The 16868-nt window shown below is 58.0% G+C and overlaps 2 protein-coding genes and 1 long non-coding RNA gene across 3 annotated transcripts in view; 1 reads left to right on the plus strand and 2 right to left on the minus strand.

Moving 5' to 3' along the window:
- The first annotated feature begins 1778 nt into the window (after positions 1-1778).
- On the plus strand, positions 1779-14889 carry C18H19orf81 (chromosome 18 C19orf81 homolog). The gene is made up of 5 exons (XM_058280695.1): positions 1779-1850; positions 10146-10218; positions 10313-10433; positions 11581-11720; positions 12751-14889. The coding sequence occupies exons 1-5, from the start codon at positions 1784-1786 to the stop codon at positions 12944-12946; spliced, it is 597 nt and encodes a 198-aa protein (XP_058136678.1). The 5' UTR covers positions 1779-1783; the 3' UTR covers positions 12947-14889.
- LOC131274386 (uncharacterized) lies at positions 9660-11714 on the minus strand. Its single transcript, XR_009181656.2, has 2 exons — positions 11602-11714; positions 9660-9803 (listed from the first exon to the last, which is right to left on the minus strand). It is a non-coding gene; the product is annotated as an uncharacterized lncRNA (long non-coding RNA).
- The window catches only part of SHANK1 (SH3 and multiple ankyrin repeat domains 1), a 45503-nt gene continuing 41698 nt past the window's right edge, over positions 13064-16868 (minus strand). Inside the window, 1 exon segment of the mRNA XM_058280690.2 lies at positions 13064-16405. Within this exon segment, the coding sequence (XP_058136673.1) occupies positions 15688-16405 (718 nt within the window). The 3' untranslated portion in view covers positions 13064-15687.

Raw genomic sequence — 16868 nt, forward strand, 5'->3', positions numbered from 1 at the left:
GGCTACTTAAGTCTGGGCTCTGTTAGTTGCCAATGAGAAAAAGTCGAGGCAGATCGATTTAGGCAGACGAGAGGCTCGACTGGGCGGATGAGGACTTCAGGCCCGGTTGGATCCAGGAGCCCCAGTCATCATCTGGAATCTGCCCGCCTGCGTCTTTAAGCTCTGCTGTCCTTGCACTGTCTTTGCCTTCAGGCAGGTTCTCTCTCCACACGGAGACAGGGTGGCCCCCAGCAGCGCCAGAACCAAAACCACATGTGGCCAGCTGAGCAAGCGAAGGGCGAAGGGAAGGGCCCTCTTTCCTTAGAGGCCAGTGAAAGTCCAAGAATCGGCTCGGTAGCCTAGATTGTTCTTAAGAGCTCGCCCCTGAACAAATCACTGAGAAAATCAAAGTGCTGCTCTCTAGAAAGCAGGGAACTGATGTTCAGCAGAGCAGCTGGAGTCAGGACAGATCTGGAAGGAGAGAGAAAGGGAGAGGAAGATGGAGACAGAGGCTGGGGGAACCTCAAGTCCAGCCTGCTCCCCCAGCGCCCGCTGTGAACTCAGCAAGACGGGTTGCCTTACTCCTCCTGTTCCCCAGCAGCCCCCGACCCCTCCACCCTCAGAACCTGGAGTCCAGCCCCCAGCCCCTCCTCCCTCAGACCCAAGAGTCCAGCCCCACCCCCGCCCCTCCTCCCCCAGACCCTGGAGTCCTGGCCCCCAGCCCCTCCTCCCTCAGACCCTGGAGTCCAGCCCCCAGCCCCTCCTCCCTCAGACCCTGGAGTCCAGCCCCCAGCCCTCCTCCCTCAGACCCAAGAGTCCAGCCCCACCCCCGCCCCTCCTCCCCCAGACCCTGGAGTCCTGGCCCGAAGCCCCTCCTCCCTCAGACCCTGGAGTCCAGCCCCCAGCCCTTCCTCCCTCAGACCCTGGAGTCCAGCCCCCAGCCCCTCCTCCCTCAGACCCTGGAGTCCAGCCCCCCACCCCTCCGCCCTCAGACCCAAGAGTCGAATTCCCCAGCCCCTCCCCCTCCCTCTGCAGGTACCACGGCAACCAGGCCCCTGCCCACCCACCCTCATGTAGAACCCCGTTTCTCTTTGACTCTCGCCTGTTTCTAACCATTTCCTGCACGAGACAGGGATAAGCGGAGGGCAAGTGGGAACAGAGAGGGGATGGCAGAGGGGTGCGGGGGCCAGAGAGGGCGGAAGGGGCAGCTGTGAGAAAGGAGGGATGGGGAGAAGGGCCGGGAGAGGCGGAGAGGGAGACAGGGCCGGAGAGAGGCAGAAAACCCCGGGGCCGGGGGGCGCAGGGAGGCCGGGGGGCGTCTGGGGCGCTGATGGAGAGGGCAGCTAGGGAGATGGAGCAAGGCCGGGGCAGAGAAACGGGGAGGAGGACGGCAGAGCAGGCGCGGGAAGGAGTGGGGGGGAGATGGGGCGAGAGGCGCGGGGGGCCGCGGGCGGGGAGCTGGGGCGAGCGGGAGAGGGCGAGGCGGGCAGCGCCGCGGGGAGAGGGGCCGGAGGAGCGGTGGGGCGAGCACAGGGCGGAGCGACGGGAAGCGGGGCCGGGCCGAGGCCCGGGGCGCCAGCGAGAGCTCGCGGGAGAAGCAGGGGCCTGGGGCGCCCCGGGAGTCCCCGAGGTTCGGGGCACCAGGGTCCCTCTGTGGTCCCAGCCTTCCTGTTCCGCCGTGCTTCTGTCCCGGAGCCTCAAAGAGAAGGAGGCGGCGGCCGCCGGGAGACGGAGCTGGGTGGGGTGGTCCGGCCAGAGCCCCCCGCCCCGCGCCCCTGAGACGCCCCCCGCCCGCCTCCCCAGGATGCAGCAGGAGGCGGGGCCGCCGCGCTCCCCCGGCCTGGGCAGCCCCGGCCTGCGCAGGGAGGCAGGTACTGACACGTGCGGAGGCGGGGTGGGGGCGGGGCCCAGCGCCACGCGCCCCCGGGGGCGCCCCCCGAGTCCCCGCGCGCCCGGACGGCGCTCCCGGGACCCCGCCCCGTCTCTCCCACAGGCGTCTTCAGTGAGCCGGCCCCTGCTCCGCACTCAGAACCACGCGCGCCGTGAGCCTCTGCGGCCCGCAGGTCTCCTGAGGCCCCTGGTCTGGGTCACATTCTCCCCCCCCACGTCTCCTCCCCAGTTCCCATCTTCGAATGCCACCCCCCCCCACCCCGTCCCAGATGCCGCCCTCCTCCCCCACTCCGTGCCACGACTCATCAGCCCCAGGACTCCCCCATCCCCTCCCCCTGGCCCCCACCCTCTCACCCCCCCCTCCCCTGGGCGTGAACCCTCTCCCACTCCTCCCTGGCCTCCAGTTTCTCTCTTCCATTCTCTTCTCCCACAGTTCCAGAGGGACCTTTCTCAGCTCAGAGTGGACCCTGCCCGGCCCACAGGGCTGTCCCACACCCCCAGGCTAGAGCCGCAGCTGCTGGGCCCGGCGTTGGGGGCCATGTGCGGCCTGACTCCTGACTTCCTTGGGCTGGCGCTCCAAGACCCCCTCCTTGCCCTTCTGCTTTAGCGCTCTTCCTTCATGCCTTCACTCCAGTCAGCATTTGAGTATGGCTTGGAGAGGATGCATGTGGCTGCAGGTAATAGGAGACTGCTCTTAATGTGGCATCAGGAATACAAAAGTCATTATCTTACCCCAAAAAGAAACCCAGTGATGCAACTGAGTCAGAAGCTCAATAATGTCACGGAGGACGCAGCTTCTAACTCCTGTTCTTTTTCGTCTCTGATATGTCACTTTTACTCACCACCTTGTTTACCTCATGGTCACAAGATGGCTGCCACAGCATCAATTCCAGATGTCATCCCCTTCAGAGCTCCCAGCTGTCTCCTCCTCCTACCTCTTTGACCAGCACTCTGTCACCCTTCCTCCCTGATCTCAACCTCTGGCAAGAAGAGTGAGATTATCGTGCTTATTTTAGCCAGTGGCTCTTACCCTAGCATCACGTCATGGGGGAGGGGCTTTCAAAACAACCCACCTACACCTGTTCCCACCCTAGACCTGACTTAACCAGAATCTCTGGGGCTGTATGTTTTGAACACTTGCCTAGTGGTTCTGAGGGGCGGCGAGGGCTAGGAGGCATTGGTTTAGACTGGGTGGGCTACCCTTGAGGGGTCCAGGGGTGGAATGACCCTCCTCAAATGGAAGGATGGGGTGGCTCTGGGGTCTCCCCGGTATCTATTATCAGCACCTCCTCCGGGCCAGGCCTGTGCTAGGCACAGCAAACACCTTGCTGGGAAATCAGACCCATTGACCTGGCTTTGGGTTTCTCTCAGGGCCTTTGAAGGCCTTTCTTTTGGAATCCCACCCCTCTGCCAGCCTAGACCCAGGAACCCACATGATAGCCCAAACTTATGTACAGCTCCAGAGCCCATGGGACTGGAGTCGACCAGTCGGTCGGTTTTGTAGCCCCTTTGATCAACATTTGTTTGCTTTGATGTTCTTGCAGCATTTTGGAACCAATCATCTTTTTCAGTTGACCAGGTTGCAGCTTCAGCCTAGGGCATTAGGAAGCGCTCGGGGCGCAGGCACTTTGCCTGTGGTCCCTAATGGCTGAAATGACCCAGACCCTTCTCCTGCGGAAAGGGCAGACATGAAACACACCATCTCACGAATAATTAATAAGCTACAACTGCAATAAGTGCTCCTTAAGGCTTGGGGCTGAAGAGGGTTCTGGGAAGTTCGTGCAGCTGATGGTGTTCTCTTTTGCTTAAAACCCTTTCCCCGCGTTGGTCCTTCTGCATGAAACACGCTTTTCCTTGCTACCTCTTTACTTGGCAAACTTCTTATCCTTTAGACATCACCTCCTCTGGGGAGCCTTCCCTGATTGCCCCCAGGGTGGGCTTGCCCGCTACCTCGTGACACCCACATTTTATAATGACCATTTCCCCTCCACACCAGACTGGCAGTTCCCTGAGGGCAGGACGGGGTCTCATTTGGCTCTTGGACCCCAGCACCCTCTAAGGGACACAGGAGGCCTCAGAGATGCCTTTTAAAGTTTGACATTGTTGCATTTTCTCAGGTGGTGAATGAATATTTTTTAATATGTACATTTGTTTAAAATTTAGTTACTTGCAGATGTTTAACCCAATATATTAAAATCACTCTTGGCACATAGAAATATTTTTCTAATATCCTATTTCAGGAGAAACCGTTTGATTCACATTTCTCACGTGTGTCTTTGACATTGTGAGAGTTGCTTTTTGAGTCATTTAATGCACTTTTCCAGGGCATATCATGTTCATTTCTAGGTTGTGAAAGAAACTTTTTATTTTTTTATTTCTCTCCCCTTCCCCTCCCAATGTCTGCTCTCTGTGTCCATTCACTGTGCATTCTTCTGCATCTGCTTGCAATATCCAGCAGCACTGGGAAACTGTGTCTCTTTTTTGTTGCGTCATCTTGCTGCGTCAGCTCTCTGTGGCTGCGCTTCTTTCACGCGGGGCATCTCTCCTTGCGGGGTACACTCCTTGCGCGTGGGGCTCCCCTACGCAGGGGTGCCACTGCATGGCACAGCACTCCTTGCACGCGGCAGCACTGCACGTGGGCCAGTTCACCATATGGGCAGGAGGCCCTGAGTTGGAACCCTGGACCCTCCATATGGTAGATGGAGGCTCTATCAGTTGAGCCACAATTGCTTCCCTGAAAGAAACTTAGAGGACTTTTTACTATGGGGAATTTCAAACACAAAAATAGAATGTTATAACGAAATCTTACACCCGAATACTTTTTTTAAAAAATTTATTTTATTTATTCATTTTTAAAAAAATATTACATTCAAAAAATATGAAGTCCCCATTCACCCCCACCGCCCCCACCCCACCACTCCCCCCACAGTAACACTCTCCCCCATCATCATGACACATCCATTGCATCTGGTGAGTACATCTCTGGGCATCGCTGCACCCCATGGCCTGTGGTCCACACCATAGCCCACACTCTCCCACGTTCCATCCTGTGGGCCATGGGAAGACATACAATGTCCGGCAATTGTCCCTGGAGCACCACCCAGGGCAACTCCAAGTCCCGAAAATGCCTCCACATCTCATCTCTTCCTCCCATTCCCCACACCCAGCAGCCACCATGGCCACTTTTTCTACACCAATGCCACATTTTCTTGATTATTAACCACAATAGTTCATGAATAGAATATTGTTAAGTCCTTACTGTATTCCTTACTGTATTCCTCCTTCCTGTGGACCTTGGCTTGGTTGTGTCCATTCCACATCTATGTCAAGATGGGGCTTAGATTCCACATGGATACTGGATGCAATCTCCTGCTTTCAGTTTACACCCAAATACTTAACATCAATAATTATTGATATTTTGCTAATCTTCTTTCATGTGGGCCACCCTACACTCACGAGCACACTTTTGAGGGGACATTTTATAAGGCAAATTTGTTTTAAGGAAAACCCCAGACATAATGCCTTATCGCCCATAAATACATCAGCATGCATCTCTAATTGCAAAGGATTTTTAAAAACATAACTACTATGTCGTTGTATATCTAACAAAATGAGCAATATTCTTAAATATGATCTCATACTCAGTACATATTTAAATTTCCCCAATTGTCTCAAAAATGTGTTTTTTTTTTTTTTGTAGTGAGTTTGTTTGAATTAGGACCCAGAGAAGGATTGCATTTCTTAGTTCTGTCCCTTCAGTCACTTTTTCAATGAGTACTTAAATTATATACCACCTTTGTGCCTGGTTTTACTATTAATTGATGCTGGGTGGGGACAAGATGTGGGGAACACAGATTGTAATGAAAGAATCATGGAATTAAATGTGCAATTACAACGATGAGGGCAAACATGTGGCACTGTGAGTTTATAACAGGGATCTCTTTTTTTTTTTGTCTTACGACCATTTCTTTTTTTTTGCCATTTTTTTATTGTTACATTAAAAAAATATGAGAATATGAGGTCCCCATATACCCCCCACCCCCCTCACCCCACTCCTCCCATAACAACCACCTCCTCCATCATCCTGAGACATTCATTGCACTTGGTGACTACATCTCTGAGCACCGCTGCATCACATGGTCAATGGTCCACATTATGGTTTACACTCTCCCCCAGTCCACCCAGTGGGCCATGGGAGGACATACAATGTCCCATAACTGTGCCTGCAGCACCACCCAGGACACCTCAAGTCCTGAAAATGCCCCCACATCACATCTCTTTTTCCCCACTCCCTACCCTCAGCAGCTACCATGGCCACTTTCTCCACATCAATGGTACATTTACTTCCTTTACTAATCACAATAGCTCCAGAATAGAATATCAGTAAACCCACTCTAATCCATACTCTATTCCTTCATTCTGTGGGCCCCGGGATGGTTATGTCCACTCCACCTCTATATCGAGAGGTGCTTAGATTCCACATGGATGCTGGATGCAATTCTCCTGCTTGCAGTTGTAGGCACTCTTGGCTTCCAGGTGTGGTGGTTGACCTTCTTCACTTCCATGTTAGCTGGCTGGAATAAGTCCAGTAAACCAGAGAGTAGGAGTTGCAAGTCTGTTGAGGCTCAGGGCCTGGCTATCACATGGACAGTCCAGAGATTCAGGTCCCCTGAGTATACACTAAACCCCACCACCAACCACAGGTCTGGTAAAAGTAACAGGAGAGGCTTGTGAACAAAGATCAGATCTGAGTCCAACTCCATCACACTCAGGAGCACCATGCACAAACTCCAAAGTAGGGCCAACTGACATGGCACTGAACTCCATCTGCCATGACCATAGAACCTGTGGGTCTCTGTAGCCCTCAGAAGAACCAATACTTGGGGTTGTATCTACTTTAGGTGTTTCTGGGACTCTGCTGAGGTGTGCATAAGGGTGACCCCTTTGATGACCTCGTGGCTCTCTTTTGGAGACTCAGCTATATAAACTCATTTGTTCTTTTCATTTCCCCCTTTTATTCAAGGTCAAAAAACATTTTTAACTCCTGATATTACATGCAGGCTGAGATATTCTGCTGGTCTGAGTTGACCCTTTTATTCAAGATCATTTTCTAGTTACATCATTGGCTGGTACTTGGTAGTAATCCTTCGGTGCCAGGGAGGCTCATCCCCAGGAGTCATGTCCCATGCCGGGGGGGGGGGGGGGGGGGGGGAGGCAGTGCATTTACATGCTGAGTTTAGCTTCGAGACTGACCACATTTGAGCAACATGGAGGTTCTCAGGAAGTAACTCTTAGGCACCCTGCAGCTTTAGGCCTAGTTCTTATTTCAGGCACACAGGCTCACAAGCATAGTCATTAGTATCAAGGGCTCATTGTTGGACCATCCTTCTTTTTGGTCTTTGCCACTGTGCTTCGGCGATTGTTGCTGTTCCATTAGGGAATGTGATAGAGCTCCGCTGGCTAGGAACTCAGGACTCCCTCAGCTGTCATTTGAACTGTAACCACTATGAAAATATCCAAACATTTTTATGTACCCTGTAATATGGCCTGGAGAACTCCCTCCCAACCATGTGCCCCCTATCAATAACATCCCACACCAGTATTCCTCCCCTGCCATTGTTGAACCTCTGTGGTCCAAAACTTCTTTGAAATTGAAGCCTAATATATTGCCAGGTTCCATTAAAAGTAAAATGGAATATAGTGATGGGTTTAAAGATTAGATATAGAATATGTACTAATTTAGAAAAATTAAAGTAAAAATAAATTGGGGTATCAAAAAATTTAAAAATGAAAAAGCAATGTTTTTGATGTTTTGCCTTCCATCACTGCAATAACTGTTGCCCTGTATGCACATTGGCAAGGCAACTTCTTCCATCTCTTCCTCAGTGTCTATGTCCTTTCTTTTTCTTTTTTGTTTTCTAATTATTAAGCTTGTCTTCACAAAAGTTTTAGATCACAGTAATTCATATAATGGGGAACTCTTATGTGTGCAGTCATGGAGATCTGATTAGCTATGTGAAGGGGAAGGCAAGTTTCATGTGGAGTTACAGTATGTGCAAAGGTCCTGTGACAGGACGGAGCCTGGCGTGTCTGAGTCACAAAGGACAGCGTTTCTGGAATGCCATAAGTGAGGAGACCGTGGTGCCTCATTTCAGAAATCAGCAGGGCTCTGCTCATGGGGGTTCTTGTGGGCAACAGGGAGAACTTTGGACTTGCTTTATCCAGATGACCAGAAGTTCTGGGAGTGTTTTGAAGAGTAGGGTCACGTGATCAGCTCTACCTCCCAAAATGCTTCCCTGGCTGGGGTGACTAGAGAGAGAGGAGTAAGAAACGGATGAAGGATCACTTGCCTAGGCCCAAGGTGTGGGGAGAGGTGGACTCTGGAGCCAGACGCCTGCGTTTTTACCCTGTTTCTCTCACTTTGGGCTGTGTGACCTTGGGCAAGCCGCTTAGCCTCTCTGTACTTCCCTTCTCATCACGTTAGGCTACACTACCTTGGAAGGCCGTCGTGAGGAGGGCTTTGAAAGGTGCCGAGCACAAAGAGGAGATTGTGTGTCAGTTGTCATTATTACGAAATGCATGGATTTGAAGAGATGACTGTGCTAGAGGAGTGGAAGGGAAGCCAGGATGGCTGGAGGAGGTGATCATGAAAGACGGGGGTGACCACATGGGGCCTCTCAGGCCGGTGACTCCTTCAAAGCACACACGAATCCCAGGGGGACCTTGGTCAAGCTCAGATCCTGCTCCTCTTTGGTCTCTTTCCAACAAGGTCCTGGTCCCCAGAGCACGCTCTGAGCACTGGGGCTCTCGACCCCAGAGGGGTCTTGCCTGGGGGCTGAGAGGAATCCCCAGGTGGTCTGTAAGCCGGGGGTGGGGGGTTCACACTGACTGCTCTGGGGACACCGGTGCAAGGTGGGGGGACGGGGAAGAGAGAATGCGTTCATCACGGTACAAGCTAAGCCGTGTCGAGCCCCGTAAGTCAAAGCCCACCAGCGGCCGGCGGGGGCGGCAGAGTCACCGCACTGCTCCGGAGCTGACGGCAGAATTCTGCGAGCTGGTGGTTCAAACAGCTGGTGGCATTTGACTGGCCAAAGGGGATGACTGGCAACAGGAAAACGGGCAAACGCTGCGTGTGTGTGTGTGTGTCAGGGAGCTGGTGGCTAAACACCTGGCAGCGCATCACGACCTGGACTCGAGGCCGAGCGTGCTGTGAGGAGGGAGCGCGCACCCCGGGTGGCTCAGCAAGAGGCTGAGAGGGGACTGGAGCCGGCTGTGCTGGCTGTGCTGGGGAGTGTCAAGGATCTGTCAGGACGCAGCAGCAAGGCTGACCCGGTGCTTTATCTCCTCCAGAGGGCCGGGGTGTGGGGGGGGTCTGGCCGTTTTTTAATCCATTATTTTCTTATTAGAGTAGTCACGAGTGTATAAAACAATCATACGTGACGTGCACAACGTACGCTCTTTGGAGTAAGCGTCAGATCACGGGTTTTTCATAGACTGTAACAAATGTGCCACGACCTTGTGTCGGCGGAGGGGTGACGTCTGGCCAGGGTTTGAGGCGCGTGTTCGAGCTTTGGTGCCCTGAGCCACGGGTCCGGAGCGACCTTGTTTTCATCTCGGCCTGGCGTGAGCCACGCGGCCCTGCCTGCAGTGGGGGTTCCCGTGAGGTGCTGTAGGTCCTGCAGGGGGGCACCCGGCCTGGTAGAGGAGCCAGGCCAGCCTCTGGCTGGCTGGAGTCACTTTTCTCTTTTTTTTCATCTGCTGCAACCGAGAGACCCCCAAACACCATGGCATAAAGAAGACAAGTTTATTTCTCGCTCGTGCGACGGGAGGCAGGCGCCTGGCCCCGTGGCGCATTGCGGGGCCCAGCCTCCTGCCATGTTCTTGCTCTCCCGTCTCCCAGGAGCTGGGGGGGGCTGCTGTGTCCACATTCCAGTCTAAGGGGAGGGGCAAAAAAAAAAACATGTCCAAGACAAGCAATGGTCTTTTTAAAAATTTCTCTCCCCTTTCCCTGTCCCCAGTTGTCTGCTCTCTGTGTCCATTAGGTGTGTTCTGTGTCCACATGTATTCTTGTCAGCGGCGCCGGGAATCTGTGTCTCTTTTTATTGCATCATTTTCCTGCATCAGCTCTCCGTGTGTGTGGCGCCACTCCTGGGCAGGCTGTGCTTTTTTTTTGTGCAGGGCAGGTCTCCATGCAGGGCACACGACCAGGTAAGAACACTAACGGGTGGGGAGTGTTCGGGGAAGCTGAAACGGGGGTCTCCACCCCCGCCCCCCAGGAATCCTCCTTGTGGACCCCAACACTCCAGAGGAGACGCAGGCTCGGAGCCTAGGCAGGCCCACCAAATTCTCGTGAGTGCCCCCCGCCCTCTGACCTGAGCACCCCCAAATGCTGACGGGAGCGACCCTGACCTTGGAGGCCCCTGCCTGCTTGCTCTCTCTCCAGGAAGCAGCACCTGCGGCAGGTCATTGCAGAATACGAGGCCCTGGACAGAGAGCTCCCATGCATCCGGAAGTTTCCCACGCCGCCCGCCGCCCAGCCCCTCTGCCTCTGCATGGAGACCTCGGTGAGCCCCTGGGCGCCTGCACGGCTTGGGTGGGGTGGTGTAACGGGCCCTGGCTCAGAAGCAAGGGGGACAGCCTTTCGAGCCAGGCCCTGCGGTTTATGGGCTGTGGGCCTGGCACCACAGCTGCCCAAAATTGATGGGGAATTTGTCAAAGGGTCGATAACCAAATCTAAAAGTGCTGAACCTAGAGGAGAGACAGATGGACATCGAGAGGGAGAGACTAAGGGCTGAGGGAGTCTGCAAATCCATCTATTTGCAATTTTGTGAAGTTTACAAGTGTAACGAAAACAAGTAAGAAAATGCCTGTGTTTTCATCATTCAGGGAACTGGTCACAGTGGTTGCATCCTCCAGAGATGCCGTCCCTAATGAGAGTCTCACGGGGCAGAGAGGAGGTGAAAGGAGAGGCGCTGACATTAATAGGGCTCCTACTGTGTACCAGGCACTGGCCTCTGAGATGCTCCCTCAGCTGTGTCACTTCCTCCTGACACGGGGGATGTCGTCCTTGTTGGAAGGACCAGTTTCCCACCCTAGTGCTCCTGCTCCTTGTGGCTGGAGGCGAGGGACCCCCCACCCCCAAGGCTTGCCCTCCCAGAGGTGGCTGATTTCAGGATTTAGTTCCCCTGCCATTTTATGTGCTCTGGCAACTGCATATCGCCTTTGACTCTGACCTCGGGCTGAGAAGGTGGTCAGTGATTAATACATTTTTTCTGAATGCTAAATAGACGGACAAGAAGTCAAAACCTCCTTTGACCTCTAGCTTTCAACAAACTGCATATCCCTTAAAATGCTAATACGGAGTTAAGAGCGGACAACTGAAAACTTCGCGGTTATCCTCAGAAGCGGCCAATGCCTACCCCCCACCCCCGCGCAGGTGCTGGAAGTTTTCGGCAGATTGATAAAGTCGCCCAGTTTGGTGACTTTTTCCACCAACTGTCCGCTGAGCTTTTAGCACGCGGGCTTGGCGCGAACTGACCTAGACTGACAGTAGCTGCTTCTCCCCGAGGGATGCCCGCCCGCCCCGCCCGCCCCGCGCGGCAGGACGCGGGGTCCCGGGGCCCCGGGCACGCGCCGGGGGGTCGGGTGGGGCCTCCGCGGCCGGCGGGAGCCAGGGCGTCAGGAGTCAGGGTCGCTCTGCGCCTCCTCCAGCCCGAGGCGGACTTCACTCACCTGGAGGTGCTGGAGGCGCTGGAGGCCGAGCTCCCCCGCGCCATGGAGAGCGGGCGCGTGAGCAGCATCCGCTTCGAGAACGTGAACGTCATCTGCGGGACGGCGGGGCGCCGGGACCGGTGAGCGCCGCGGGGCGGGGCCCGAGGGCGGGGGGCGGAGCGGGCCGCGGGCGGGGCCCGGGCCCGAGGGCGGGGGCGGGGCCCGAGGGCGGGGGGCGGAGCCCGAGGGCGGGGGCGGGCCGGGCCGCGGGTGGGGGCGGGGCCCGAGGACGGGGGCGGAGCCCGAGGGCGGGGGCGGGGCCCGAGGGCGGGGCCTGAGAGCGGGGGGCGGAGCGGGCCGCGGGTGGGGGCGGGGCCCGAGGGCGGGGGGCGGAGCGGGCCGCGGGTGGGGGCGGGGCCCGAGGGCGGGGGGCGGAGCGGGCCGCGGGTGGGGGCGGGGCCCGAGGGCGGGGGGCGGAGCGGGCCGCGGGTGGGGGCGGGGCCCGAGGGCGGATCGCGGGGGGCGGAGCCCGAAGGCGGGGCGGGACTCGGGACTGAGGGGGCGGGGCCGAGAGTCAGGGCGGTGAGGAGCGGGGGCCAGAGTGGCGGGGTCCTGAGGGCGCAGGGGGCACGGGGAAGGGGCGTGGGGCACGAGGAAGGGGCGTGGCCGCGAGGGCGGTGCCAGGAGTGAGGAAGACGATGGTCGGGGCCGAGTGTGAGGGCGGCGAGGAGCGCGGCCGGAGTGAGCTGATGGGCGGAGCCGGGGCCGAGAGCGAGGGCGGTGCGGAGCGGTGGGGTCCAGAGGGCCCGGGAGCACGGGGAAGGGGTGGCCCCCTGGGCCAGGCCGGGCGGGGCGCGCTTGCCAGCGCCGTAGTCTGGAGTGACCCAGGCGAGGGGGCGGAGCCTGAACCGAGCGCGTCGTCGGGGCAGGGCCAGGAGTGATGGGCGGGGACGGGGCCCTGGAGGTAGCTAGTTGGGGTCCGGGATAGGGATGGCCAGCGGGGGCGGAGCCAGGCTACGGGAAGGCGGGGCCTAGCATTGCTCTCGTGGGGGTCGGGGCACGAGATGACCTGGGGGGAGGGCAGAGCTGGAGAGGAGTTAAGGGACGGAGTGACAGGGCACCAGCCAGTTTCCCCCCACCCCCGTCTCCGTCCTGATCCCGCTCCCGCAGGTGGCTCATCACGGTCACGGACTTCCAGACGCGCTCGCGCCTGCTGCACTCGGGGCTTCGGCCGCGCGGCCTCCTGCACCCGCTCGTGCGCCACGACGAACTGCTGCTGGGCGACTACCGCCTGCACCTGCGTCGCTCCCTGGCCCGACGGCGCATGCTCGAGGCCCTGGGGGCGGAGCAGACCGAGGAAGACTGACACGCGGGGGCGGGCTCCGGCTGCGCTTGCGCACCGCCTCGGCGGCTCGGGCGACCTAGCGTTAGGGTGCCCCGGGGCAAGGGGGCGCTGCCTCCCCAGAAAGGAGGCGGGGCCGGCTCGAGGGGGTGGATACTGTGAGTTTAATTATAAAGAATGACCTGGTACAAAAGCCATTTCTCTCTGCAAAATCTTGGTGAGGAGTCGGGGGGAGGGAGAGGATGGGGGGGTAGGGACGAACCCCCATATTATAATTCCGCCTCCCTACTCTTCCCCCAGTCTTGCAACGGATGCCTGGGTCCCCGTCCCTTGAGGGGTCATGTGAGCCCCAGAAAGGGATGACCCGGGCAGCGAGAACCAGGCGTCCTGATCTGCCCCCACCCACCCCCCCCTTGGAAGACAATTCTCCGGCTTTTATTTCAGGTTTTTTTTTCTTTCTGAATTCTTCGTGTGTTCTAGGGTTGAGATTTTTCTTTTTGTATTTTCTTTTGTTACTTCTTTTTGCTGCGTCTGTCCTCTCCGCCCCGCCCCCCATTCAGTCCCTCCCCCCTCCCCACCCCATCTCTCCTCCCCCCTCCCTCCCCCCTACACCCTCCCCCAACCCCGCGGCACCCATCCAAAATGAACAAGCCCTTGATAGACGGGCGCCGCGCAGGCCCCCTGCGGAAGGGGGGCATCCGACACCGGGGAAGGGGTGGGAAGGGGCCCAGCGCGACCTCCGCCCCCCTCCCCCCTCCCACGACCCTCCCACCAGGTACCCCACTGATCCCTGACATGATGAGGGGAGGGGACTGCAAGCCCCTCCCCCCATGGACGGAGCGCCCCCCCCCTCGGGGGTAGGGGGCAGTGGAGGGAGAAGGGGCTTAGGGGCAAGGAGGGGGAGCTCCCATCTTTGGCAGCTGAACATGGGGGGACCTGAGGGCAATGCCCTCCCCCCCTTTACCCACAGCAGGGGAGGGAGTTTCCCGGGGGGAGTGGTGACTTAAAGTTCCCAAGCCCCAGGAATAAGGGGAGGGGAGCATGCAGGAGAGGGGGAGCCGTGCTAGAGGGAGGGGGCTTCTTGGAGAGAAGAAAGGCCAGAAGGGGGAAGGGAGATGGTGCACAATGAGTGGACTGATGGCTCAGGAAGGACAGCAGAAAGGTAGAGGAGGGAAGCGGTGACAGGCCCAGAGGCTGGGAGGCGCAAGCGTGGAAGGAGGAAGCCAGTGTGCACAGGGTCTCCTCTTGCCAGGAAGAGAGAAGAGTGTAAGAGAGGAAGAGAATAGAGAGTGAGAATGGCTGCAAGAGCTCTTCCTTTAAAGGGGAGGGGCAGGGGTGGTGGTGGAAAGGGTGCCAGGAAAAGAAACACTAGCACTGCCCAAGAGAACGGGAGATGAGCTGAGTGTGCAAAGGGACAGGCAGTCAAGAGTGGGCAGTTTTCCCAGGGAGATGGTAAAAGTCACTGGGCGCTGACAAGAGTGGGCCGGCAGCAGCCCAGGTGTGCAAGCACACTGGTCAGGGAGAGAAAAAGGCTCTGAGGAAGCAGTGAGATGCTGGGCAGGATGTGTGTGTAAGAGGGAGTGTGCACGAGAGCTCCTTAAGTGTAAAGAACGGAGAAGGGTAAAGATTTGGAAAAGGGGTGTGAGCGAGTGTGAGTGTGCCAGAGGGGGAAGGAATGAACGTCGGAGAAAAACAGTTCCGGGGAGGCAAGTGTGCGAGAGGTGTGATAAAACGTGACAGTGCAAGAGGGCAAAGGGGAGAAGAGGCATAGAAGTGTGGTGTGAGAAGAGAGATGGAGCGAAGACAAAGAAATGCGGGGTTCCAGAAAAAGGAGGAAGTGTGTAAAAAAAAGGGCGGTGTGTCAGGAGCAGTGCCCCAGATGGTGAGTGTGCAAGGCTTGAACAAAAAGGGATTCCAGAGCATAAACACATGTGTGTGGAGTCTGTGGGGGAGGGAAGAAAGTGTGTCCCAAGTGTGCCTGTGGTCAGGGCCCAGGGATTTCCAGAAGTGAGGTGTGCAAAGGAGGGGCCCAAGAAAGAACTGTGTAAGCAGGAGTCAGAAACTGTGGGGGAGGGGGGACGGTGGCGTGGGGCTGGTGAAAAGACACGCGGAGGCACACGGAGGGTGGGGGGTGCATTTGAGAGCCGAGAGGTCCTGGGGAGCTGGCGTGGAAGGCTGGGATGTGCAAGACAGCGAGAGGACAAGTTTGTGCAAAATTCAGCCCAGGGAGGGGTGGGGCAGGGAGAGGGGAGCAGGCGTGCAAAGGAGCGTGCAAGAGGCTGGGGGCAGCTGTGTGTGCTGGGGAGAGGGGAAGCAAGGGCGGGAGAGCAGAGGGGCCTGGAGAGGGTGGGAAGGGTTGTTCGAGGGGCGGCAGGTGGTGGAATCTGAGGGTACCCCCTTTCCCTGCGGCTTGGGGGACGGCCCCCATCCGTTCAGGCTCGGGGCTGACCCTCTATGGCTCTGTCTGTCCCCCCCCCCAGAGTCGACCCTTCCCTCCTTCTCAATCCCCCCTCCGCGACGCCTTCCAGGGCTTCCCCGCTCCCCGCTCCCCGCACGCACAGTCTGTGTCAGCTGCCCCCTCCTGGGAGGTGCAAATGTCCGGCCAGGGACGGGCCACCTGGTGACCCCCGGCCTCGGGGGACCAGGGCAGGGCGCAGTCTTCGCAGAGTCCCTGGCCCGGGGAGAGAATGACGGTCAGGGGTCAGAGGTCGGAGGCCGCTGGCCTCCGGGGTGTCTGTGGACGGCTGGTCCGTCCAGTCCAGCCATCACCTCTCCAGGAAAAACTTGAGCGCCCGGTCGATGTTCATGCGGTGACCCACCCTGGTCACCCCCAGGTCGACGTAGTCCTCCTTGGTCAAGGCCGGCAGGTGGGAGCCATCGATCTCATGGTCCAGGAAGCGGGCCCGGTGCTCGGCCAAGCCCAGCCACTCGAGCCAGTCGGCCACGTCGAACTTGGTCCAGAAGCCCAGGGGCTTGGCGCCGAACGGCTTGTCCGGGGGCAGCGACAGCAGGCGGGTGGGCGAGAGGGAGCGGGACGCCCCCGACAGGGCCCCGCCCAGGCCCCCGGACATCCCCGGGTGGGGCGGCACAAAGACGGGGGCGAAGGGGTCCGTCGAACCGCCCGCCCCTCCGGTGGGGGAGCCGCGGATGTCAAAGAGGCCCGGGTAGAGGGGTCCAGAAGGCAGGATGGGCAGGGACGAGGGCCTGGGCGCCGGGCTGACCTTGTGCTCCGAGGCGGGCAGCAGCGAGGGGCTGGGCGCCCGGCGGAGCAGCGGCGGCCGCATCTCGAACTCCACGCCCTGGAGGTGGCGGGCGGCCGTGGAGGAGGAGGAGGCCGAGGGGGAGGTGGCCCCCGGGGCGGCGGCGGCTGACGCGGAGACCCCCGCTCCCGTGGGGAGTGGCGGCAGAGGTGGCTTGGGCCAGTTCTGAAACAGGCTGCTGACGGGTTTGGAGAGGAGCGAGGACTGGGCGTCTTCCGAGAGTCTGGAAGGTGGCACGGGGTGGGGGGGCAGGGGCGTGCGTGGCGGAGAACCAGGCGGAGGTCACGAGAGAAGGAGAGAGACACAGGGGCGGGGGGAGAGGGCAGAGAGAGACGGGAAGAGATGGATGTGAGGACCGAAATGAAGGGAGCGAGAGAGAGAGGACCGGGAGAGGGTGATGGTCAAGAGATGAAAGAAAAAGAGACATTAAGTGATAATAATAATAGCCACCACTTACTGATGCTCCCGAGTGCCAAGCATTGTTCTACGAGCTTTACGTATCGCATCTCAATTTAATCCCCGCCACAGCCTCGATGCAGCTTACTATTATTATCAGCACAGAGAAGTTAAGTAACTTGCCTAACGACACACAGCCAGAAAGTGGCAGAGCCTGGTTATATGGCATCAAATTCTGAGCTCTTAACCACTACTCTATACTGCCTTTCCGGTTATGGCCAGTTACAGCA

This window comes from Dasypus novemcinctus, chromosome 18, assembly GCF_030445035.2.
Source record: "Dasypus novemcinctus isolate mDasNov1 chromosome 18, mDasNov1.1.hap2, whole genome shotgun sequence".
Classification (NCBI taxonomy): domain Eukaryota; kingdom Metazoa; phylum Chordata; class Mammalia; order Cingulata; family Dasypodidae; genus Dasypus; species Dasypus novemcinctus.